The 24,584-nt window shown below is 37.5% G+C and overlaps 2 protein-coding genes across 7 annotated transcripts in view; both read right to left on the bottom strand.

Moving 5' to 3' along the window:
• The window catches only part of LOC133240019 (disintegrin and metalloproteinase domain-containing protein 32-like), a 173,773-nt gene extending 159,760 nt beyond the window's left edge, over positions 1-14,013 (bottom strand). For 2 of the 6 annotated variants that reach the window (XR_009734075.1, XM_061404536.1), the window contains exons 1-2: positions 13,866-14,012; positions 3,348-3,433 (exon numbers count right to left, since the gene is read on the bottom strand). Coding sequence is in view for 3 of the 6 variants with exons in the window: in XM_061404536.1 (XP_061260520.1) it covers positions 3,348-3,433; positions 13,866-13,923 (144 nt within the window). In the remaining 3 variants the exon portion in view is untranslated. Of the gene's footprint in view, positions 1-3,347; positions 3,435-13,865 lie in introns of those variants that run through there. The other 4 variants (XM_061404537.1, XM_061404538.1, XM_061404539.1 and 1 more) reach the window with 3 other exon arrangements.
• Positions 14,014-17,624: 3,611 nt separating this feature from the next.
• The window catches only part of ADAM9 (ADAM metallopeptidase domain 9), a 92,709-nt gene continuing 85,749 nt past the window's right edge, over positions 17,625-24,584 (bottom strand). The window contains exons 20-22 of the mRNA XM_061404534.1: positions 24,148-24,235; positions 20,668-20,735; positions 17,625-19,104 (exon numbers count right to left, since the gene is read on the bottom strand). Coding sequence (XP_061260518.1) covers positions 19,005-19,104; positions 20,668-20,735; positions 24,148-24,235 — 256 coding nt within the window. The 3' untranslated portion in view covers positions 17,625-19,004. The remainder of the gene's footprint in view (positions 19,105-20,667; positions 20,736-24,147; positions 24,236-24,584) is intronic.

Genomic DNA, 24,584 nt, shown 5'->3' with positions numbered 1-24,584 from the left:
TTTGTAACTGAATTTTAAACTTTTTTAAAAGAAGAGACTAAAAATAAATAAATAAATAAAAGAAGAAACTACATGCCATGTCATAACATTTATTCTATTGCATCACTGGGATATTAAGGTACTCTATTTCAGTGAAGTTTAACTTACTCAACTAAGCACAAAAGTCATTTATTTTAACCATTTTCCTGAAATGTATGCCCTATTTCCTATATTTTAAGCAGAAGATTCTTAAAATTTGGCATAGATTTTTACTCGAACTCTACTATTCTCAAGTTAAAACATGGTAGTGAGTTGCAATATCAGTTAGTCAGTGAATCTAAGAGATGAGACTTTATCTTTCAAAAAAAGAACACGTGAAAAGCAAGAATTAGAATATCATTAGAAAGAAAATTCAGTAAAAACTAAAAAGACATAAATACCAGAACATAGGATCAGTGAAAATAAGAAACAACCAGGAAACAATACAAATCTTTAAAAAAAAAATAATAAAAAGGCAAGTTGTTAAAAAGGTCTAGTAAATGGTCAAAATGGTTATATAAGATATTAATTTTAGGAGAAACTGAATGAACTTATATGGGAATTCAAGGTAGCATCTTTGCAATTTTTGTAACTCCAAAATCATGCCAAAATTTTTCAAGTTTTTTTTTTTTTAAGTAAGACCAGAAAGAAGCAAAACATGTATATGTCAGATAAAAGGCAGAAATACCAAACATAAGATCCTGATACTGAAGTAGCAGCATGTCCTAGCTTTAAAATTTTAGTCCCGGAGGAATCAACCTGCCTGACTTCAGGCTATACTACAAAGCTGCAGTCATCAAGACAGTATGGTACTAGCACAAAGACAGAAATATAGATCAATGGAACAAAATAGAAAGCCCAGAGATAAATCCACACACCTATGGACACCTTGTCTTTGACAAAGGGGGCAAGAATATACAATGGAGAAAAAACAATCTCTTTAACAAGTGGTGCTGGGAAAACTGATCAACCACTTGTAAAAGAATGAAACTAGAACACTTTCTAACAGCATACACAAAAATAAACTCAAAATGGATTAAAGATCTAAACATAAAACCAGAAACTATAAAACTCCTAGAGGAGAATATAGGCAAAACACTTCCTGACATAAATCCCAGGAGGATCCTCTATGACCCACCTCTCAGAGTAATGGAAATAAAAGCAAAAATAAACAAATGGGACCTAATTAAACTTAAAAGCTTTTGGACAACAAAGGAAACTATAAGCAAGGTGAAAAGACAGCCTTCAGAATGGGAGAAAATAATAGCAAATGAAGCAACTGACAAACAACTAATCTCAAAAATATATAAGCAACTCCTACAGCTCAATTCCAGAAAAATAAACGATCCAATCAAAAAATGGGCCAAAGAACTAAATAGACATTTCTCCAAAGAAGACATACAGATGGCTAACAAACACATGAAAAGATGCCCAACATCACTCATTATCAGAGAAATGCAAATCAAAACCACAATGAGGTACCATCTCACGCCAGTCAGAATGGCTGCTATCCAAAAGTCTATAAACAATAAATGATGCAGAGGGTATGGGGAAAAGGGAACCCTCTTACACTACTGGTGGGAATGCAAACTAGTACAGCCACTATGGAGAACAGTGTGGAGATTCCTTTAAAAACTGGAAATAGAACTGCCTTATGACCCAGCAATCCCACTGCTGGGCATACACACCAAGGAAACCAGAATTGAAAGAGATACATGTACCCCAATGTTCATCACAGCACTGTTTATAATAGCCAGGACATGGAAGCAACCTAGATGTTGATCAGCAGATGAATGGATACAAAAGCTGTGGTACATATACACAATGGAGTATTACTCAGCCATTAAAAAGAGTACATTTGAAACAGTTCTAATGAGGTGGATGAAACTGAAGCCTATTATACAGTGTGAAGTAAGCCAGAAAGAAAAACACCAATACAGTATACTAACACATATATATGGAATTTAGAAAGATGGTAACGATAACCCTGTATGCGAGACAGCAAAAGAGACACAGATGTATAGAATAGTCTTTTGGACTCTATGGGAGATGGAGGGGGTAGGACGATTTAGGGGAACGGCACTGAAACATGAATAATATCATATAAGAAATGAATCTCCAGTCCAGGTTCAATACAGGATGCTTGGGGCCGGTGCACTGGGATGACTCGGAGGCATGGTACAGGGAGGGAGGTGGGAGGGGGGTTCAGGATGGGGAACACATGGCGGATTCATGTTGATGTGTGACAGAACCAATACAATATTGTAAAGTAAAAAAAATTTTTAATTAAAAAAAATTTTTTTAAAAACTGGATTATGGTAATGTTTACATAATTCACATACTAATAATCACTGAGTTATACACTTACAATGGGTGAATTCTGTGGTGTCTAAATTATACCTCATTAAAACTGTTAAAAATAAAGTGTTATCAAAAGATTGGCCACTGGACTTCTCTGGGGCTCCAGTGGTCAGGAATCTGCCTGCCAATGCAGGGGACTCAAGTTCGACCCCTGGTCGGGAGGATCCTACATGCCACAGAACAGCATGTTCCACAACTACTGAGCCACACTCTAGAGTCCATAAGCCACAACTACTGAGCCTAAGTACCTCAACTACTGAAGCTTCTAGAGCCTGGGCTCCACAACAAGAAAAGCCACTGCAATGAGAAGCCCATGTATCACAACAAAGAGTAGCCCTTGCTTGCCACAACTAGAGAAAGTCCATACACAGCAACAAAGACCCAGCACACTCAAAAATAGTTAACTGATCAAATTTTTTTAAAAAAAGATCAGTCACTTGTAAGCAAGGCATGCTGTTTTGTATTTTTTTTTTAATCTCCTAAGGCTCTTAGCATATAGGTATGCACACAAGTCCAGAGAAATATCTGTTAAATAAATCAATAAGTAGGATAAACTATCATCTTTCCAATAAAAATAACAGAATAATCAGTTTATACTCTGAAAACTGGTAAATGCAAAGGTAGAGATTAAGAAAGAAGATTATACTTAAGACAGATTCTCCTTAGCAATTTTGGAGAAAATTATTCTCTTCATCTGAATCATCTAGATACCACTCAGATAAGACTAATTCTTTTATATTGTATTCTCTCTTTGAACTTTTAAAAATTATTTTACCATGAGTTAATGACAAATTCTAGAAAAATTAGAACATTCTGATTTATATATTTGCTTTTACCATCAAAACTTTAAATTCCTTATCAGTAGTGATATTGGCTATTTATACTCTAATGAAATTTATGTACTTCACTGCTATGCAATAAAAATAAGAAATTTCATATAACAGCATTAACTATGGAAAATCTCTTACATTTTCTACTTCTGAATTCTCACTTTCACTTGTATTTGCTTGGACTTTCTCTGGAAGTATGATTTGTAGAAATGAATTTTGAAAATCTGGAGAAAGAAATAAACAGTTAATAACTGCATCCTAAACTTGACTAAATATTTGTGCATGTTCTTTTATATAAGACTTGCTTCTGCAAATATGAGTTATCACCTGTGTACTCCAATAAAAATATTGAAAACAATTTAAAAACAGGTAAGAGGAACTTTCCTGGTAGTCCAGTGGCTAAGACTCCATGCTCCCAATACAGCAGGCCTGAGTCTGATCCCTGGTCAGGGAACTAGATCCCACATGCCTCAACTAAAGACCCTGCTGCTACTGCTAAGTCGCTTCAGTCATGTTCGACTCTGTGTGACCCCACAGACGGCAGCCCACCGGGCTCCTCTGTCCCCAGGATTCTCCAAGCAAGAGTACTGGAGTGGTTGCCACTGCCTTCTCCAAAAGACCCTGCATGCCACAACAAAGATCGAAGAACTCATGTGCTGCAACTAAGACTCAGTGCAGACAAATAAATAAATACTACAAACAGATAATATTACTACCTAAATAAAATTAAATCTATTATATAAAACAGGTTATAAATATTCTAAAAAAAGAGGAAAAAAGAACATTCAAATACAAGGCATCCAGAAAATAAGTGAAAAATCACAGATTTTTATGGTGAAAAACATTTACCAAAAAAAAAGGTGGGAAATTGGTAAAGTGCTATCACCAGCTAAGAGGTCTCAACAATTTTCTTGATAAGCTAAAGATGAAAGTGTGATAGTTGTTGAGAAATTCTAGAAAAACTCTAAAAAATTTCAGAAATCAGATGTGACAGATACAACAGAAAGTACTGTCTCCCATGGATATACTTAGGAACTAACTCTAGACTTAGCCAAGTAACTTACTTTGGCCAATTAGACAATAAGAAATGTAAAACAAACAAACCTGAAAAGAGCTTATGCACTGTGGCTTGCCCTCCTACTGCCTTCGAATCCTGAAATTGCATGTAAACAAGCCTGAGCAAGCTAACAGGAGGGTGGGGGACTATGTGAAAGGGGCCAAGGCACCCTAGCTGAACACATTCCAACAGAGAGACCAGTGTGTGAGACCATCCTACACTATTCAGCTGCCAACCAACTCAGGAGCTGACAACAGCTGCAGGAAAGAGTACAAATGACCTGCAGATTAGCTAAACTAGTCCAAACCAGAACAACAGTACCACTAACCCACAGAATCATGGGTTATGACAGAATATGTCATAGGTTCATGACAGAATAGCGATTGCTGAAGGTGAGGTTAAATAGGACTCACTGAGAAGACGGCATTTGGACAAAGACCTGAAGAAGGTGAGGAGGGGAACAAATGAATATCTTGGCAGAACACTCCAGGAAGAAAAAATATCAAGTATTTAAGACTCTTGGAAGGAAATGCTTGGTGTGTTTGAAAAGCCATAAGGAAACAACTGTGGCTAAAATAGCATGAGCAATGAGGAAAAGATTGAGATGAGGTCAGAGAGGAGGGAAACAAGCTGTTGAGATCCTACAGGGCAAAATAGGTCAGAGTTAGGGCTTTAATTTTTATTCTTGGAGACATAAGAAACCACTGGAAGATTTTGAGCAGAGAGACATGATCTTTGATTTTAACTGAAGGATGATATATTAATTATCTATTGCTGCATAACAAATTATCCCCAAATATAGCAGCTTAAAACAATAAACACTTATTAATCCCTACGGCCCTTTGGTCAGGCATCTGGGCAAAGCTTAACTGAATGCCTCTGGTTCAGTGTCTCTAGCAAAACTGCAATCAAAGTGTCAGCCAGGGCTGCAACAATTTCAAGGCTTGACTAGGACAGGATCCACTTCAAAGCTCATGCACTTAGCTGATGACAGGCATTGGGTCTTTCCAGGCTGTTCATGAGAAATCTCAAAAGACCTCTCTATAAGGATACTCACAATATGACAACTTACTTCCCCCAGAATAAGGGATCAGAAAAAGAGATTGAAAGTGAGCACCCAGGAAAAAGACACGGTCATCCTATATTCTAATCTCAGAAAAGACATCCATTGACCACATTTTATTCACTGGAAACAAATCATAAAACATAGTTTACATTTAAGAGGAGGGGATTACACAAGGGCATGAGTCCCAGGATGTGAGAAACATTGGAAATCATCTCATAGGCTGCCTAAAGAGTGCAAGAGAAGAAATATAAATTCGGAATTATCAGTTATCAACATGGTACTAAAAACCAGACACTAAATAAAATGGAGTAGGGAGGAGCCAACTCAATGAGTGTATATTTTGGATGCTGATTCAAGCAATGTGTGGACATTGTTTCTTGGTGATTACAAACTGTAAGGAAAATTATTACACTCATGAAACAATTGAAAATTTGGACACAGACTGAAAACTGGATGATATAAGAAACTGTCATTAATTTCTAAGCCATGATCATGATACTGTGGTTATATTTCAAAATTATATTTTGTCATTTAGATATATATACTTAAATATTTAGATAATAAAATGATAGAATATTTATAATTTGCCTAATAGAGGAAGTGGTAGGGAACATAAAACTGAAGCAGAATTAGCCAAGAGTCAATAATTGTTGAACCTGTTCTTAGATATGACACTAAAACCATAAGCAACAAAAGAAAAATATATATATACACATATATTAGGTCCTATCATCATAACTTAAAACTTTTGTGAGTCATGCAACATTCACAAGACAGTGAAGACAAACTATAGCATGAGAAAAAAATATCTGCAAATCACTTGACTGAAGGTCTAGTATCCAGAATATAAGAGGAACTCCTAAATCAACAGCAAAATGAAAAACCTAATTTTTTTAAATGGGCAAAGAACTTGTGAATACTCATTTCTCCAAAAAAGATATACAAATGCCCAATACATATTAAAAGATGTTCAATGGCACTAGTCATTCAGTTAAGTTAAGTTCAGTCGCTCAGTCGTGTCTGACTCTTTCCAATCCCATGAATTGCAGCACACCATGCCTCTCTGTCCATAATCAACTCCGGAAGTTCCCCAAACTCATGTCCGTCAAGTCAGTGATGCCATCCAGCCATCTCATCCTCTGTCGTCCCCTTCTCCTCCTGCCCCCAATCCCTCCAAGCATCAGAGTCTTTTCCAATCAGTCAACTCTTCACATCAGGTGGCCAAAGTATTGGAGTTTCAGCTTTGGCATCAGTCCTTCCAAAGAACACCCAGGACTGATGTCCTTTAGAAAGGACTGGTTGGACCTCCTTGCAGTCCAAGGGACTCTCAAGAGTCTTCTCCAACACCACAGTTCAAAATCATCAATTCTTCGGCACTCAGCTTTCTTCACAGTCCAACTCACATCCATACATGACCACTGGGAAAAGCATACCCTTGACTAGAAGAAACTTTGTTGGCAAAGTAATGTCTCTGCTTTTTAATATGCTATCTAGGCTGGTCATAACTTTCCTTCCAAGGAGTAAGTGTCTTTTAATTTTATGGCTTCAGTCACCATCTGCAGTGATTTTGGAGCCCCAAAAAATAATGTCACCCACTGTTTCCCCATCTATTTCCCATGAAATGATGGGACCAGATGCCATGACCTTCGTTTTCTGAATGTTGAGCTTTAAAGCCAACTTTTTCACTCTCCACTTTCACTTCCATCAACAGGCTTTTTAGTTCCTCTTCACTTTCTGCCATAAGGGTGGTGTCATCTGCATATCTGAGGTTATTGATATTTCTCCCGGCAATCTTGATTCCAGCTTGTGTTTCTTCCAGTCCAGCGTTTCTCATAATGTACTCTGCATATAAGTTAAATAAACAGGGTGACAATATACAGCCTTGATGTACTCCTTTTCCTATTTGGAACCAGTCTGTTGTTCCATGTCCAGTTCTAACTGTTGCTTCCTGACCTGCATACAAATTTCTCAAGAGGCAGATCAGGTGGTCTGGTATTCTCATCTCTTTCAGAATTTTCCACAGTTTATTGTGATCCACACAGTCAAAGGCTTTAGCATAGTCAATAAAGCAGAAATACATGTTTTAATGGAACTCTCTTTTGCTTTTTTGATGATCCAGTGGATGTTGGCAATTTGATCTCTGGTCCCTCTGCCTTTCCTAAAATCAGCTTGAACATCTGGAAGTTTACGGTTCATGTATTGCTGAAGCCTGGCTTGGAGAATTTTGAGCATTACTTTACTAGTGTGTGAGACGAGTACAATTGTGTGGTAGTTTGAGCATTCTTTGGCATTGCCTTTCTTTGGGATTGGAATGAAAACTGACCTTTTCCAGTCCTGTGGCCACTGCTGAGTTTTCCAAATTTGCTGGCATATTGAGTGCAGCACTTCTACAGCATCATCTTCCAGGATTTGAAATAGCTCAACTGGAATTCCATCACCTCTACTAGCTTTGTTCATAGTGATGCTTTCTAAGGCCCACTTGACTTCACATTCCAGGATATCTGCCTCTAGGTGAGTGATCACACCATCGTGACTCTCTGAGTCGTGAAGATTTTTTTTGTACAGTTCTTCTGTGTCTTCTTGCCACCTCTTTTAATATCTTCTGCTTCCTACTTTCTTCTGTCCTTTATCGAGCCCATCTTTGCATTAAATGTTCCTTTGGTATGTCTAATTTTCTTGAAGAGATCTCTAGTCTTTCCCATTCTGTTGTTTTCCTCTATTTCTTTGCATTGATCACTGAGGAAGGCTTGATTATCTCTCCTTGCTATTCTTTGGAACTCTGCATTCAGATGCTTATATCTTTCCTTTTCTCCTTTGCTTTTCTCTTCTCTTCTTTTCACAGCTATGTAAGGCCTCCCCGGACAGCCATTTTGCTTTTCTGCATTTCTTTTCCATGGGGATGGTCTTGATCCCTGTCTCCTGTACAGTGTCATGAACCTCCATCCATAGTTCATCAGGCACTCTATCTATCAGATCTAGTCCGTTAAATCTATTTCTCACTTCCACTGTATAATCATAAGGGATTTGATTTAGGTCATACCTGAATGGTCTAGTGGTTTACCCTAATTTCTTCAATTTAAGTCTGAATTTGGCAATAAGGAGTTCATCAGTCAGTTCAGTTCAGTTCAGTCAGTCGTGTCCGACTCTTCATGACCCCATGAATCGCAGCACGCCAGGCCTCCCTGTCCATCACCAACTCCCGCAGTTCACTCAGACTCACATCCATCAAGTCAGTGATGCCATCCAGCCATCTCATCCTCTGTCGTCCCCTTCTCCTCCTGCCCCCAATCCCTCCCAGCATCAGAGTCTTTTCCAATGAGTCAACTCTTCACATCAGGTGGCCAAAGTACTGGAGTTTCAGCTTCAACATCATTCCTTCCAAAGAAATCCTAGGGCTGATCTCCTTCACAATGTACTGGCTGGATCTCCTTGCAGTGCAAGGGACCCGAAAGAGTCTTCTCCAACACCACAGTTCAAAAGCATCAATTCTTCGGCACTCAGCTTTCTTCACGGTCCAACTCTCACATCCATACATGACCACAGGAAAAACCATAGCCTTGACTAGACGGACCTTTGTTGGCAAAGTAATGTCTCTGTTTTTGAATATGCTATCTAGGTTGGTCATAACTTTTCTTCCAAGGAGTAAGGGTCTTTTAATTTCATGGCTGCAATTACCATCTGCAGTGATTTTGGAGCCCAAAAAAATAAAGTCTGACACCCTTTAGAATCAGTAAAAAATAGAAATCAGAGAGCTGAAGAATACAATAACGGAATTGAAATTTTCAATAGAGGGATTCAAGAGCAGACTAGATCAAGTGAAAGAAAGGATCAGAAAACCTGTAGACAGATCAAGAGAATTCATCTAATCAGAGGAGCAAAATATTTTTTACGAATGAAAGAAAGAATGAAATGAATGAAAAAGAGTGAAGACAGATTCATGGATATATGGGACACAATCAAGTAGAGCAGTATACACATCATAGAAGTCATAGAAGGAAAATAAATCAGGGTGGAGGGCAGAACTTATTCAAAGAGGTAATGACTGAAAATTTCTCTCACCTGGGGTAAAAAAATTAACATCTAAATCTAGAAAGCCAAAAAAGGAATTCAAAGAGAATTACACTGACATACATTGTAAACTGCCCAAAAGTAGAGACAAAGAGAGACTCTCAAGAAAGCAGCAAGAGAAACACAAAATATTATGTACAAGCAGACTCCCATAAGACTATCAGTGGATTTTTCAGTGAAACCTTGCAGACCAGAATGGAGTGGGATAATACATTCAATATATAGTACTGAAAGAAAAAAATTCCACCTAAAAATACCATGCCCAGCAAAGCTGTCCTTCAGAATTGAAGGAGAGATAAACAATTTCACAAAAGTTAAAGGAGAATGGCCTCACAAGAAATGTTACAGTTCTCTGTACTGAAACAAAAGCACATTAATTAGTAACAGAAAACTATATAAAAGTATAAAACCTAAGGTAAAGCCGGGAAAAAAGAGAATCTATAAAAATAAAGTGAAAACTGAATACAGATGTTTTAATCAGCTTCTACTTAAAACAGCAAATACGCAATATCAGTGAAAAAGGGTTACAATGGTAAATTTTATGTTACATATATTTTATCACAATTTTTAATTACTTGTTTAATGGGTATAGGGCTTCAGTTTTGCAAAATGAAAAGGCTCCCAGAAAGATGTTATAGAACAATGTGAATATACTCACCACTGCTGAACTATACACTTAAAAATGGTTAAGACAGCAAATTTGCAGCATAAAAGGTTAATATACAAATGTCATTCACTTTCTATATACCAGAAATGAGCACTAGAATTTGACATTTAAAACACAATGTCATGTACATTAGCATCCCCAAAAGTTAAATAAATACTTAGCTATAAATCTAATGAAATATGAGTAAGATCTCTATGAGGAAAACTACAAAACTTTGATGACAAATAGCAAACAAAAAGTTCAAAATGTCAATCTTTCCCCAACTTGTTCTATAGATTCAGTGCAATCCCAATCAAAACCCCACCACGATATTTTGTGGTTATCAATAAACTGACTCTAAAATTTATGAGGCAAAAGATCCCAAAAAACAAACTCAATACTGAAGAAGAAGAAAATCAAACAACTGTCACTATGTGACTTAAAGACTTATAGTAAAGCTCCAGTAATCAAGGTAGTGTAATTTTGGCAAGAGAACACACAAAAAGGTCAAACAGAACAGAGATCCCAGAAAAGTACCTATATAAATACAATCAATTGATCTCTGACATAGGAAAAGACAACATAATGGAGCAAAGATAGTCTTAAAAAAATACTATAACAAATGGATTTCAAAATGCAAAACAAATAATCTAGACACAGGCTTTAACACCTGAAATGAATCATAGATCTAAATGTAAAATGCAAAATTATAAAACTCCTTAATGTAAGAGTGAACCTAGATGATCATTGGTAAGGCAACGACTTCTTAGATATAACACCAAAGACATGATGCATGAGAAAATAATTGATAAACTGGACTTCATTAAAATTAAAAACTTTTGCTCTGTGAAAGACACCATCAAGAGAATGAGAAGTTACAAACTAGGAGAAAAACATCTTCAAAAGTCACACCTGATAAAAAACTGTTATCCAAAATATACAGATCAGATCAGTCACTCAGTCGTGTCCAACTCTTTGCGACCCCATGAATTGCAGCACACCAGGCCTCCCTGTCCATCACCAACTCCCGGCGTTCACTCAGACTCACGTCCATTGAGTCAGTGATGCCATCCAGCCATCTCATCCTCTGTCATCCCCTTCTCCTCTTGCCCCCAATCCCTCCCAGCATCAGAGTCTTTTCCAATGAGTCAACTCTTCACATCAGGTGGCCAAAGTACTGGAGTTTCAGCTTCAGCATCATTCCTTCCAAAGAAATCCCAGGGCTGATCTCCTTCAAATGGACCAGTTGGATCTCCTTGCAGTCCAAGGGACTCTCAAGAGTATTCTCCAACACCACAGTTCAAAAGCATCAATTTTTCAGCGCTCAGCCTTCTTCACAGTCCAACTCTCACATCCATACATGACCACAGGAAAAACCATAGCCTTGACTAGACGAACCTTTGTTGGCAGAGTAATGTCTCTGTTTTTGAATATGCTATCTAGGTTGGTCATAACTTTCCTTCCAAGGAGTAAGCGTCTTTTAATTTCATGGCTGCAGTCACCATCTGCAGTGATTTTGGAGCCCAGAAAAATACAAGGATCTCTTAAAGCTCAACAGTAATTAAAAAAAAAAAAAAAACTTTAAAATGGGCAAAATACTTGGACACCTCATCAAAGAAGATATATAGATGGTAAATAAGAAGAAGAGTAATGTTCTACATCATATGTCACTAGAGACTATGACATTATATAGTCATAGAGATTATGACCATTCTATACCTATTAGAATGGCAAACTGAAGAACAATGACAACACAAAATGCTGGCAAAGATGTGAGAAGGAACTTTCATTCACTGCTGATGAGACTATAAAATAGCATAGCCACTTTGGAGGATAGTTTACAAAACTAAATATATTCTTATTATATGATCCAGCAAAAGCACTCCTTGGTATTTACCCAAAAGGAGTTGAAATCTTATGTCCAAACAAAAACTTGTACACAGATATTTATAGTAGCTTCATTATTTACTATCAAATCTTAAAAGCAACCAAGATGTCTTTTAGTAGGTAAATGGATAAATATACTGGTATATACAGACAATGGAATATCACTCAGTGTTACAAAGAAATAAGCTATAGAGCCCTAGGAAGACATGAAAGAACAATAAATGCATATTACTAAGTGAAAGAAGTCAATCTGAAAGGGCAACAAACTGTAAGATTTCAACCATATGACATTATGGAAAAGGTAAAACTCTTGGAAATAGTAAAAAGATCAGTGGTTGTCAGGACTTAAGAGGGAAGGGAGAGCTGAATCAGAGAAACACGGGATTTTTAGGGGAGAGAAACTACTCTGGTGGATACATGTCATTATATATATGTCAAATTCCATAGAATATACATCAAAAGTGAACCCTAAGGTAAACTGTAGATATGGGGTGATAATGATGTGTCAGTGTGGGATCATAAATTGTAACAAATATACGACTGCGGTTGCAGGATGTCTACAGCGGAGACTACACGTGGGGACAGGGAGTATATAGGAAATTTCTGTACCTTTCAGTTTTGCTATGGACCTAAAACACTCTAAAAATAAAGTTCATTCATTTTTTTAAATGGTTGAAGATGGCAAATTTTATGTTTTTTATATTTTATTACAATTTAAAATAATTTAAAAACAAAGATAATACATTTTTTAATGGGTAAAATATCCACTAAAGTTCAAAATAGACCAGTGGATCTTAACATATTAAGAAAAGTTCATTCCACGTTGTAACTAACCTTTACCATTTATCAAGTGTGTATTTGGTATAGCAGCCAAAGGGGAATACTGGTAACTACCTGAAAAGGCTCATAAAATACTTCTCCCTTTCCCAACCACATATACTTCAAATATGCAGAAGTAGATCTGAGAATCTAGCTGTCATCTATTAAACCAAAACTTTTAAGCAGATTCACAACACCACTCTAAATTCTTTGTTTTGGAAAACAGAGTTTTCATTTTTAAATGTGTTACTTACATTAACACATAATAGGTCTATTACTGTCACTGAGCAGGACCCTATGAGTCTTCCCAGGACAGTCTTCCTTTCCATGTCTTCTGCCTACCTCTTGTCTACAGAAAAACTGTAGCCAAAGAAGAAATTTAATCGGGGGGGGGGGGGGGGGGGTGGAAATACAAAAGCAAAGTAGTCAAGCAAGAAAAAATAATAATAGTTCGGCCATTAAAAACGGTCAAGGACCTTCAGTTCCTCTTCAAGAGCTAGAGATAATATTCTGAGCTGTAGATAATATCCTTTGAGTGGTTTTGTAGCTCCTGAAACTCCCACCACGGGAGAAGTCAACATGATGACCAGAGTGTAGACATGACATAAGCGGCTCCATCTTGCACAATTCCAAAAACTGACATTTTTTTGTATATGTATACATTTTCTGTATACATTTTTTGCAGGACAAACTATTATTGTACAGACGGCAAGTTATTTTACTGGAGCAGATGATATCTGAGGAAGACCAGTTTTTTGGAGTCTGAGTTCATGAAGTTTTTGGAGTGCTTTTGAGTGCAAGAAATTTTGAGGTAGTGTGTAACAGAACTACAAAAAGGGGAGGCCCCCAGTTCAGATTTAGAGTCAGGGCATCAGAGATTTGTCCTTGAGCTTATTAAAATCACCTTCCTCTCTCAGGAGTCCCTTCTCTATTACTACGCAGCGCCTAAAAACAGCCCGGTTCCCTGGTGGGCAAAAGAAACCAAAAACGAGGAAAGGGACTTAAGTGTCCAGGTGCCGCGCAGTGTGACCCAAGCAGGTTACGCCTGTAAAGAAGGAAAAGAAAAACCTTCTCACTCCCCACACCGGAGTCACAGGGCATCCATGGGCTTACCGGGTCTTGACGTTAGCAAGCCACGAAGACCCGCTAGCAATATCATTAAGCGGATCATAGCGTGACTTCTGGGCTTTTTTTTTTTGAGAGGACACTAAACCCTTCGACCGTTGGCCTTCGGTGAGCCGCGTTCTCGCGAGACTACCTACGCAACAGCTGGGTACTCAGCGCCCCGCCCACCAGTCGCCCGAGGGGCGCGCCGGCTCTCCAGTCCTTGCGTTCTGGCCTCTGTTGCGCTCTTTGGCGGACAGCCCGCCCTTCTCGACGGCCCGATGCCCCTACCCCCAACCCCAGTTATCTGAAGGTTCCAGATCACCCCAGCCCTCTCCGTCGCGGTCATCGTCCTCCCACAAACCTTTTGCTTCTTGTGGATGGACCTAAAAGGACTAACATATTTATTGTCCGCTGTTTTGTTATCAGACACGACTTGCTGGATAAAAAGGATATAAAACTGTGCGCGCACACACACGAGTTACGCATTCATATTTACTAAAATCGGGGTTTTTTAATTTTAAGAAGGGCAGATTAAAAAAAAGAATTCCAAAAAAAGGGGGAAGTGACTAGGTTTTGGTATCGTCACAAAGCATCTGCCATGACACTTTCTATATCCACTGCCCAAATACACCTTGTAACCAGGCTGCGTCTACTTTCCATGTGGTTCACAGACCATTGGCTAAAATTCATATAATGGCCTGCCCTTGTTGAGTTAACTTCTGGATACAATGAATACTCAGGTAATGAAAGAGATGGACAAGATTCCTGCCCATAATTTCAGTACATATGTTCCAGTAGAAAATTCTACCCACATTCCACAACAGAGTATTCAAAATTTTCTAAATTTGTAGCTCGGGCTGCTGCCTCTTTTCCTCTCATCCCCTATGCTAGGACCACTTACGACTTCAGATCTTTCCTGAATGAAAATTGCCTTCTTACTTTGGACTGCAAGACCTCCTCCCTCCCAGACTCACTACCCAATCTCTACCTCTATGCACTATCTTTTAATTCTTTTCAAATCCCAAAGAACAAGTTGTCTCTCACATCAATTAACAGAATGGCAGGTACACAAACGAAAAGCTCCGGTGGTAACAGAAAATTCACTTGGAAAAACCCCACATGTAAACTCACAGTGGAAATGCGATTTTATGGACGCAAAGGCTTTCAACAAGGTTATTTCAGCCTGAAAAAGAACAGAATGAGCAGAAACATGGCAATAAAATCAGTTGGCCTCTCTATATGCATGGGGAGATTGGTTCCAGCACCCCCGGTGGATACCAAAATGCCCAGATGCTCAAGTCCCAAAATTGGCCCTCTGGTTTCCATCTCTGAAGATTCAACCAACCATGGATACTGAACTGGTTTGCCACTTGCGGTTAGTTGAATCCACGGATGCGAGCCTGCAGATACAGAGTGTCACAGTATTTTTATTGGGAATAAAAAAAATCACTGGTAAGTGAATCTGTGCAGTTCAAACCCACGTGGTTCAAGGGTCAACAGTAAACACTAACTTGCACCTCAACAGAAACAACCAATGCTATACAAACACTTCTTTTTGGGTGTCAGTTCAGTTCAGTCGCTCAGTCGTGTCCGACTCTTTGCGACCCCATGAATTGCAGCACGCCAGGCCTCCCTGTCCATCACCAACTCCCGCAGTTCACCCAAACTCATGTCCATCGAGTCGGTGATGCCATCCAGCCATCTCATCCTCTGTCGTCCCCTTCTCCTCCTGCCCCCAATCCCTCCCAGCATCAGAGTCTTTTCCAATGAGTCAACTCTTCACATCAGGTGGCCAAAGTACTGGAGTTTCAGCTTCAACATCATTCCTTCCAAAGAAATCCCAGGGCTGATCTCCTTCAGAATGGACTGGTTGGATCTCCTTGCAGTCCAAGGGACTCTCAAGAGTCTTCTCCAACACCACACTTCAAAAGCATCAATTCTTTGGCGCTCAGCTTTCTTCACAGTCCAACTCTCACATCCATACATGACCACAGGAAAAACCATAGCCTGGACTAGACGGACCTTTGTTGGCAAAGTAATGTCTCTGTTTTTGAATATGCTGTCGAGGTTGGTCGTAACTTTCCTTCCAAGGAGTAAGCGTCTTTTAATTTCATGGCTGCAATCACCATCTACAGTGATTTTGGAGCCTAGAAAAATAAAGTCTGACACTGTTTCCCCATCTATTTCCCATGAAGCAATGGGACCAGATGCCATGATCTTAGTTTTTGGGTGTAGTTGAGCCAAAAGCTGGTTTCACCTCGCTTCACAGTATTAGAACTGTTATACTAAATGCTTTGACTTGTTAATTGGTGCTAAATATTTTGAATGAATTTTCAGTATCCCATTTGTTTTCCCCTCCTTACTCTTTCCTGTTTAAATCTTTTAAAAAGCAGACTTTATTCTTATTTATGTATATGGCTCTCTCTATAATGGAAGGCATGTCCTATCCAGAATTTATATGTCACATGATCTAATATGGTACCTGCAAGATAGTAGTTTCAGTAAACATTTATAGACTTTTATAAAATCTGTTCTGTGCTTAAGAAAACCTGGATTGTGCTTAACTATATAGTTAGTCGGAGAATGCAAATGGCAGCCCACTCCAGTATTCTTGCCTGGCAAATCCCATGGACTGAGGAGCCTGGTAGGCTGCAGTCCATTGGGTCACTAAGAGTCGGACACGACTGAGCGACTTCACTTTTACTTTTCACTTTCATGCATTGGAGAAGGAAATGGCAACCCACTCCAGTGTTCTTGCCTGAAGAATCTCAGGGACAGCGGACCCTGGTGGGCTGCCGTCTATGGGGTTGCACAGAGTCGGACACGACTGAAGCGACTTAGCAGCATATAGTTAGTAGACCCAGGCATTTGCCTGACAGAAAGGGAAAATGTAGTATCTTGAACAACATAATAAGTCTGTGAACATAGCCATACAGTGACACCAAACTTACATATAATTTATCCTTGATTATTAAAACATCTTTAGCAGATGGCAAAGAATACCTTTAATATTTTCAAATTTTGAAGTGGCATCTATGACCAAGAAATTTTACAACTTTTAAAATAACAATCCAAGATAAATCAAGGACAAACCTACATGGAAAAAAAAAGCATATAAAATATGTAAAAATGCATATAAAAGCAAAAGAAGTTCAGGCTGATCAAATAATCTTTTAGAATAGCTTATTCCCTCATGGTCCAGCAATTAAGATTGCATGCTTCCCCTGCAGGGGGCATGGGTTCGATCCCTGGTCAGAGGGCTAAGATTCTACCTGACCTGTGGTGCAGCCAGAAAAAAAAAAACAATCCTAAACATTCAAAGATCCAAGGAATTACTTAATCCTGAGAAAGTTTTAAGTTGCAGTGTTAATATTTACTAACTGTAAAATTTCAGTGATATGAACTACAATGGCAAAATTTGTGGAACTATATCAGTGACAAACACAAAACATTTTAGTTGTATATTAATTCATTCAGAGATTAAATTGAAGACTATTTGGGATTGTTTACAATTTTATTATATATCTGATTGTTAACATAAAGTACCATCTTCAGAGGACTAAGATATGTGTCTTCTTCAAAACCAATCTGTTTTTCAAGGCTTTTTCAAACCAAAAGCCTTTGTTCACAATTTGCCAGAAGTCTTGAAAATTAGTGAGATAGTATCTATAAACATTTGACTAGTAGTTTTATCTAAAACTAGTATGTTTTAATGAATAAGGTTATAAATAGCTGAGTATTTAAGAAGTTAATGGACAACACAAATCAGAATTTCAAGTATTTTATTTATTGTAAATCTTATGTTTGTATGTATATATATATATACACAAACCAAAAATTTTTTAAAAAACTAAAGAAATTCAGTTAATAAACTTATTAATAAACTTTATTATGAAAGGTTGTGAAAAAATTTTAGGTGCTTAAATTTTCATCATTCATACCATTTCTTCCATAGTAAAAATTCACTTTTTATCACAGCTGAGACAACAATTCGCAGATACCACTAGTTTTCTTGCACTTATCTAAAAACACTTCTCTTTATTTCTCCAGCCTAATTTCTTGAAAAATATTAGAATCAACAGAGACATTATCAAGCACACCTTAGTAAATGTAAACATTCAAAAGTATATTAATAGCAATCTTTGAAGTTTCAGATTTTGGACTTAAAGTGCTCATGAGATTCTCAAGTGGTTTTATGATAGCTCAATTGATTGAAGATATTATAATTGCTCCTGCTTTTTATTACAGCTATGAATCAACAGCATATCTGATTAGTTCTATTAAATACTTCGTACCTTAAAGTTTATAATTTATTTAAAATGATGCTACTGTAAAAGGATGCTGTGTTTTAACATGATTCACAATAGAAATTCTATTTTTAAATTAACTTGGCTAATATTCATTATCCATAGATAGATCCATGGAATCCATTGTCCATAGAATCCATAGAAGCATTTATCCATAGAATGTTCATAAAAATGGAAGATAACAACTGTGTGTATGTATACACATACACACTTTTAGTGTGTTTTTGTACTTTTTAAATAGTATTATGATATCTTAATTGTGTATTTTGTGCATTCTTCTGAATAGAGTATTCCTTTATTCATGTAATGAATGAGATACACAAAATTCTAATGTATGATGATTATTAGTCTGTGCAAGATTAAAAATATTAAATATTAATTGGCAGCTAATTAGTTTTCACAGGTATTAGATTATTACATGTTCAACAAGAAACTACACTAATGATAACTAAGGTCAAAATTCAGAGTTACATTTAAGCACATAATGACAAAACTTGAAACAATACAGTTAATTTGAAAATCATTATAATAACATGTTCAAAATAACATAATTCATGTCAGGTACATTAACCTCACAGATGACTGAATAAAATGTATTCAGTAATGGAAATGAAAATGTTATTCTGAATTCCCTGGCTTTACTGCATTTCTTCTATTTCTCATTTCCCACTACTCAAGTTCTGTTTTTCTGTATTAATAAAGTCTGTTTTGTGGTATTTTGTTTTTCATTCATAATTGCAGCAGGAAGAAAGGCTTTTCAAGAAAATATCAGGAAAAAAAAAAGTATTAGCTCAGTTCCCTGAAGATGTCTGCAAAATGAAAGGCTAAAAAAAAAAAATCAAGTGAGGGAACTATATAAAGGAGGTGGAGGCGGAGGAGCAGGACGAGCTGGAACTAAATTTCCCTGAAATGATTCTTTGGGCTGTGGTGGAGGTGGCCTGTGAAGAGGTAAAAAAGACAGTTAATCATATGTCTCAACTGAATGAAATAAAGCTACATTCATAACGCCATTCTTAAAACCATCACTGAATTTTGCCTGGTGAGCATCTGTTTCACAATTTATATATTCTTCTCCTGATGTTCACTTGGATTTCAGTGCATTCTTATTGCATAATAAAGATTATACTGGAGGACACTACTCAGTGTGCAATTCAATCATAATTTGAAGGACTTTTGGGGGGGTAGGAAGGAGTAAGAAATATTTTATGCAATGTTTATAATAAAATCTTCTCCTTTCTTGTTGATGCTAAGCCCATACATTGAGTCCTTCATTTTTCTTGTGCTTTTCAGTTCTAGAATTTCCATTTGATTTATTTTTTTAGGTTTTTAAGTTCAGTACATCTAGTTCTGTGTGAAATTCTCAAACTTGACTATTAGTTCTGTGATATGATCATCATAGCTACTTTAAAGTCTGTACCTAATAAACTCTATTAACTGGATACCCTCTGAGTACATTTTCTTGGTTTTAGTCACATTTTCTTTTCTTGTATGTCTAGCTTTGTAAATTGAGATAGTGAAAGTGAAAGTTGCTCAGTCATATCCAACTCTTTGCAACCCATGGACTATAGAGTCCATGGAATTCTCCAGGCCAGAATCCTGGAGTGGGTAGCCTTTCTCTTCTCCAGGGGATCTTCCCAACCCAGGGATCGAACCCAGGTCTCCTGCATTGCAGGCTGATTCTTTACCAGCTGAGCCACCAGGGAAGGCCAAGAATACTGGAATGGGTAGCCCATCCCTTCTCCAGTGGATCTTCATGACCCAGGAATCAAACCAGCGTCTCCTGCACTGCAGGATTCTTTACCAATTATGCTATTTTAAATTGGAGGCAAACAGTGAAAGAAAACAACCAAACCTGTAGGAAATAAGTCGAGGGTCTGATTCACCCTTGCCCCTGGGTCCCAACACAAAGCCTGGGATATTTGCTAGGGTACCATCTCCCTGGCAGGGCTCCAGTTTTTGTCCTCTCAGCCCTAGTTTGTTGAAAGCTCTCCTCAGCTTTCTATCCTCGCCCATGCAGAATAGGTAGATACAATCTAGGACAGAAAAATGGTCCCCACAGCTGAGGTCATCCTCAGCTGTGGAATACCTTCCTCTCCTGGACCTTAAAAAATAATCCTTCATTTCTTTAGTAGTTTTCTGATGCCTTCATATTTTCTTATATTGTCTAGCTTTTCTAGCTGTTCCTAATGGGAGGTCTAGTCAAACCTATGTGATTCGCCATTGCTGGTTATTATAAAGGTCCTTGCTTCTGAATCTTATGGATACCAGAGGCTACAGCAGCTGTTCAGTGTCTTGTTGGGGCCTCTTTAAAATTTCATTCTGACACTTCATTAATATGACAAAAATAAAACCTCTTAAAAACTTTTCTGCAAACTGTGCTTTATCTATACTGTTGGCAATAAATACCATGTCTTAAATTACATTAAAATACAAGGGAACTATTGAAACATTAACCCTGGGTTCTATCCTGGTCAAGTAATCTAAGTGAATTCACTTCAGACCTTGATGGGTACTGCTGAGGCTGCCTGGCTCCGTAAGTTGGTACTGGAAATCTGTTTGTTTGTACAGGCTAAAAAGAAAAAAAAAAGTTATTACCACAATGCACTCATCAATATATTTTCTATATAGGTTATTTTCCACATAAAAATAATCTATTTAAAAATCAATGAATAGATGACTTATAATCTTAACATTTAAAATATTTTGCGTATTCAACATATCTTTGCTACTGAGTGTGGAATATTTAATCCTTTTAAGCTATAGTTTTTAAATTCAATAATAACAAAGTATTATCTTGGCCCTGATCAACTCCATTAGTTAAAAGGTAACATATTAATATTTCCTAGGTCAATATATTTTAAATAAAACCTTCCAAAAATGTATTGCCAAATGTACACAGTACCTAACTAGTACTGTAAATACCATTAATTTTCAAATACCCTTGATTTCGATGTGGAAAACAGGGAACTTTTGTGCACTGTTGATGTGAATATAAATTGGTACAGCTACCATAGAAAACAGTATGGAGGTTCCTCAAAATATTAAAAACATGACTACCATATGATCCAGTAATTCTACTTCTGAGTATTTACCCAAAGAAAATGGAACACTGACTTGTATAATTATCTGCACCCCATGTTCATTGCAGCATTAATTATGATAGCCAATATATGGAAGAGTCTAAGGGTCCATCTGTGGCAAACACATGTACATATGCACGAATATTATTCAACCACCAAACAAAACGCCATCTTGCCATTTGTGACAACATGGATGGACTACAGGCATTCAAGCTAAGTGAAATGAGTCAGACAGAGAAGGACAAATATTGTATGATCTCACTTATATGTGGACTCTAAAAATAAACAAAAAAACCCAAATGCTTAGATACAGAGAATAGATTGGGACGACAGAGGGCAGAGAGGGAAATGGGTAAAAACAGATGAAGGTGGTTAAAGATAATAATTTCCAGTTATAAAATAAGTCATAGGGATGTAAGGTACACCATGGTGACTACAGGTAATAATACTTCATTGCATATTTGAAAACTGCTAAGCGTGTAAACCTTAAAAGTTCTCATCACAAGGGGAAAAAATGTGTAACTTACTGTGGTGCTCATTTCATACTGTGTACAAATATTGAACCACGTTGTACACCTGAAACTTATATAACGTGATATGTCTGAAAGTGAAAGTGAAAGGCACTCAGTTGTGTTCAACCCTTTGCAACCCCCTGGACTATACAGTCCATGGAATTCTCCAGGCCAGAATACTAGAGTGGGTAGGGATTGCACAGAGTCGGACACGACTGAAGCAACTTAGCAGCAGCAACAGCAGCAGCCTTTCCCTTCTCCAGGGGATGTTCCCAACCCAAGGATCAAACCCAGGTCTCCTGCATTGCAGGCAGATTCTTTATCAGCTGAGCCACAAAGGAAGCCTGTGATATGTCTATTTAATCTCAATTTTTAAAAAGTAGAACAGCAGGGTCATCGGGCATGGGGAATTACTGCTTCACGGGTTCAGAGTTTCTGTCTGGGGTAAAGAAAAAGTTTCAGAAATAGCAGTGATGATTACACAACACTGTGTATGTAATTAATGCCACTGAATTGTATATTTAAAAATGGTCAAAATGGCAACTTTTATCACATGTATATTTTACCACAATAGAAAAGGGAAAAAAAATGTCAAAGACAAAAAATTATATACTACATAATTTCTAACTTGTATATGTAGGGACTGTGTGATCATCCTATATATGTAGAAATATGGAAAAATCCCCAAGACTTATGGTTAAGGGAAAAGGGCATAACAATTTGTTTCTTTTTTATATAAGGAAAGGGAGAAGAACAGGGAGATTCCATACATATCCTTCCATTTTAGAAGGATATCTAATCATTTAACCTCCTTGTAATTGGAAAGACTTTAAAAGTTTGACAGTTCCAAATGCTGCCAAAATTTACTTTGACAGGAATGCTCATACACCACTGACAATGCAATCACCCAATGGTATAATCCTTTTGGAAAACAATTTGACATTTTCAAGTAAATATTCAAATATCTTTCAACCCAGCAATTTAACTTTGGTATATCCCTATATCAGATGTACCAAATTCTCTAACAGAATATAGAGATTCTCTAATAGAATTTTCTGTAATGATGGAAACATTCTATGCCTATGGTGCCCCTACAACAGTGGCCACAGGTGATCTATTGAGCATCTAAAATGTCAGTGAGGAATAGAATTCTTAATTTTATTTAATATAACATAAAATTTAAATAGCCACATGTGGATAGCAACCACTATACAAGTACCACCCTAGAACTCACACATATGCATGAGTAACATACAGAATGCTCATCTCAGCTTTATTTGTAACAATGAACAATTGGAAACTGGTAAAAGAAAAATGGATTTTTAAACTGTGTGGAGTTTATGTAATATAATATCAACAGTGAAAATGAATGCATTAGAGCTACATCTACTGATAGAGATAAACCACAAAGCAATGTTAAGGGGGAAAAGCATGATGCAGATACATATGTAAGACAGCAAACACAACATTATATAACGTTTAAAAGCAGATAAAGCAATATTTTGTTATTTCTTAGGGATATATGCATGTTAGAAAAAGTATATTATTATCCCAGTACTCCCTAATACACTCCAAAGGACAGTGATTGCTGGTCCCATTGCTGAGACAACTAGACAAGATTCCAGGAGCTCAGCCCCAGATCTTTAGTTAGATGCCCTGGGGAAGCCAGGTATTGAAAACAGAAAGATAGCAGACATAGGAAAAAAGAGTGACAGCATAAAACCCAGGTCATTTTCTAGGCTTGGTTTCAAGGCAAGACATTCTCAATGTCTAGTTTTCCTCCCATCTCCTCTAAGCCAGGGACCCTAGTGCTATTCCATTAACTAACCCAGCGGCCATCTGCAGACCACACTCCTAAATTCTTTGGAAAATATCTATGTTTATTCCTATGTGTGCATGCTCAGTCATTCAGTTGTGTCCAACTCCTTGCAATCCCACGGACTGTAACCCTCCAGGCTCTCCAGGCAAGAATACTGAGTGGGCTGCCATCTCCTACTCCAGGAGATCTTCCTGACCCAGGGATCAAACCCAACTCTGCTGTGTCTCCTGCACTGGCAGGCAGATTCTTTACCACTGCACCACCTGGGATATTATGTAACAATTTTTTAAGCTTTAAAAATGTGATGTGCTGCACTCAGTTGCTCAGTCATGTCCGACTCTGCAACCCCATGGAATGTAGCCGGCCAGGCTCCTCTATCCATGGAGATTCTCCAGGCAAGAATACTGGAGTGGGCTGCCATGCCCTCCTCAAGGGATCTTCCCAACCCAGGGATTAAACCCATGTCTCCCGCATTGCAAGCAGATTTTTTACCAGCTGAGCTACCAGGGAAGCCCTAAAAGTGTGGTACCATAATATAATAGAGGAAAAGAATTTTTCATTTAAACTTACAACGTTTCTGGGAGGAATCACTGAAGAAACAGGTCTAGGAACACTCGCTGGCTGTCTAGAATCTTTTGCTTGATTTTTGCCACCTGATCTGAAAGATACAAATACTTTTGAGCTAAATTAAGATTAAGACATTTCTACATGACATAGCATTAATATACAGACTTGTATTTTCCCAAATACAGAAGAATGATACTGGTAGTGGTGGTGGATAAGATCATGATGACAGCTAAAATTCGTATGGCATTTTTAACAGTTCTCACCCAGTTTTAATCCTTAGAGTACTAGAAAGTTTTATTAATCTCATTTTACAATTAAATAAACTGAAATACTAAGAAATAATTTAGACAATCAGGCCAGTGTTCTCAAACTCCTCAAGTCTTCCTGAAATCAGAGACTAGTAAAATAATATTCTTAGGTCTAAAGTAGTCACTCTGAAT

Source organism: Bos javanicus, chromosome 27 (assembly GCF_032452875.1).
Source record: "Bos javanicus breed banteng chromosome 27, ARS-OSU_banteng_1.0, whole genome shotgun sequence".
In the NCBI taxonomy this organism is placed as follows: Eukaryota; Metazoa; Chordata; class Mammalia; order Artiodactyla; family Bovidae; genus Bos; species Bos javanicus.
The sequence above is the reverse complement of the archived record's forward strand: the minus strand, read 5'-3'. Positions and strand labels throughout refer to the sequence as shown.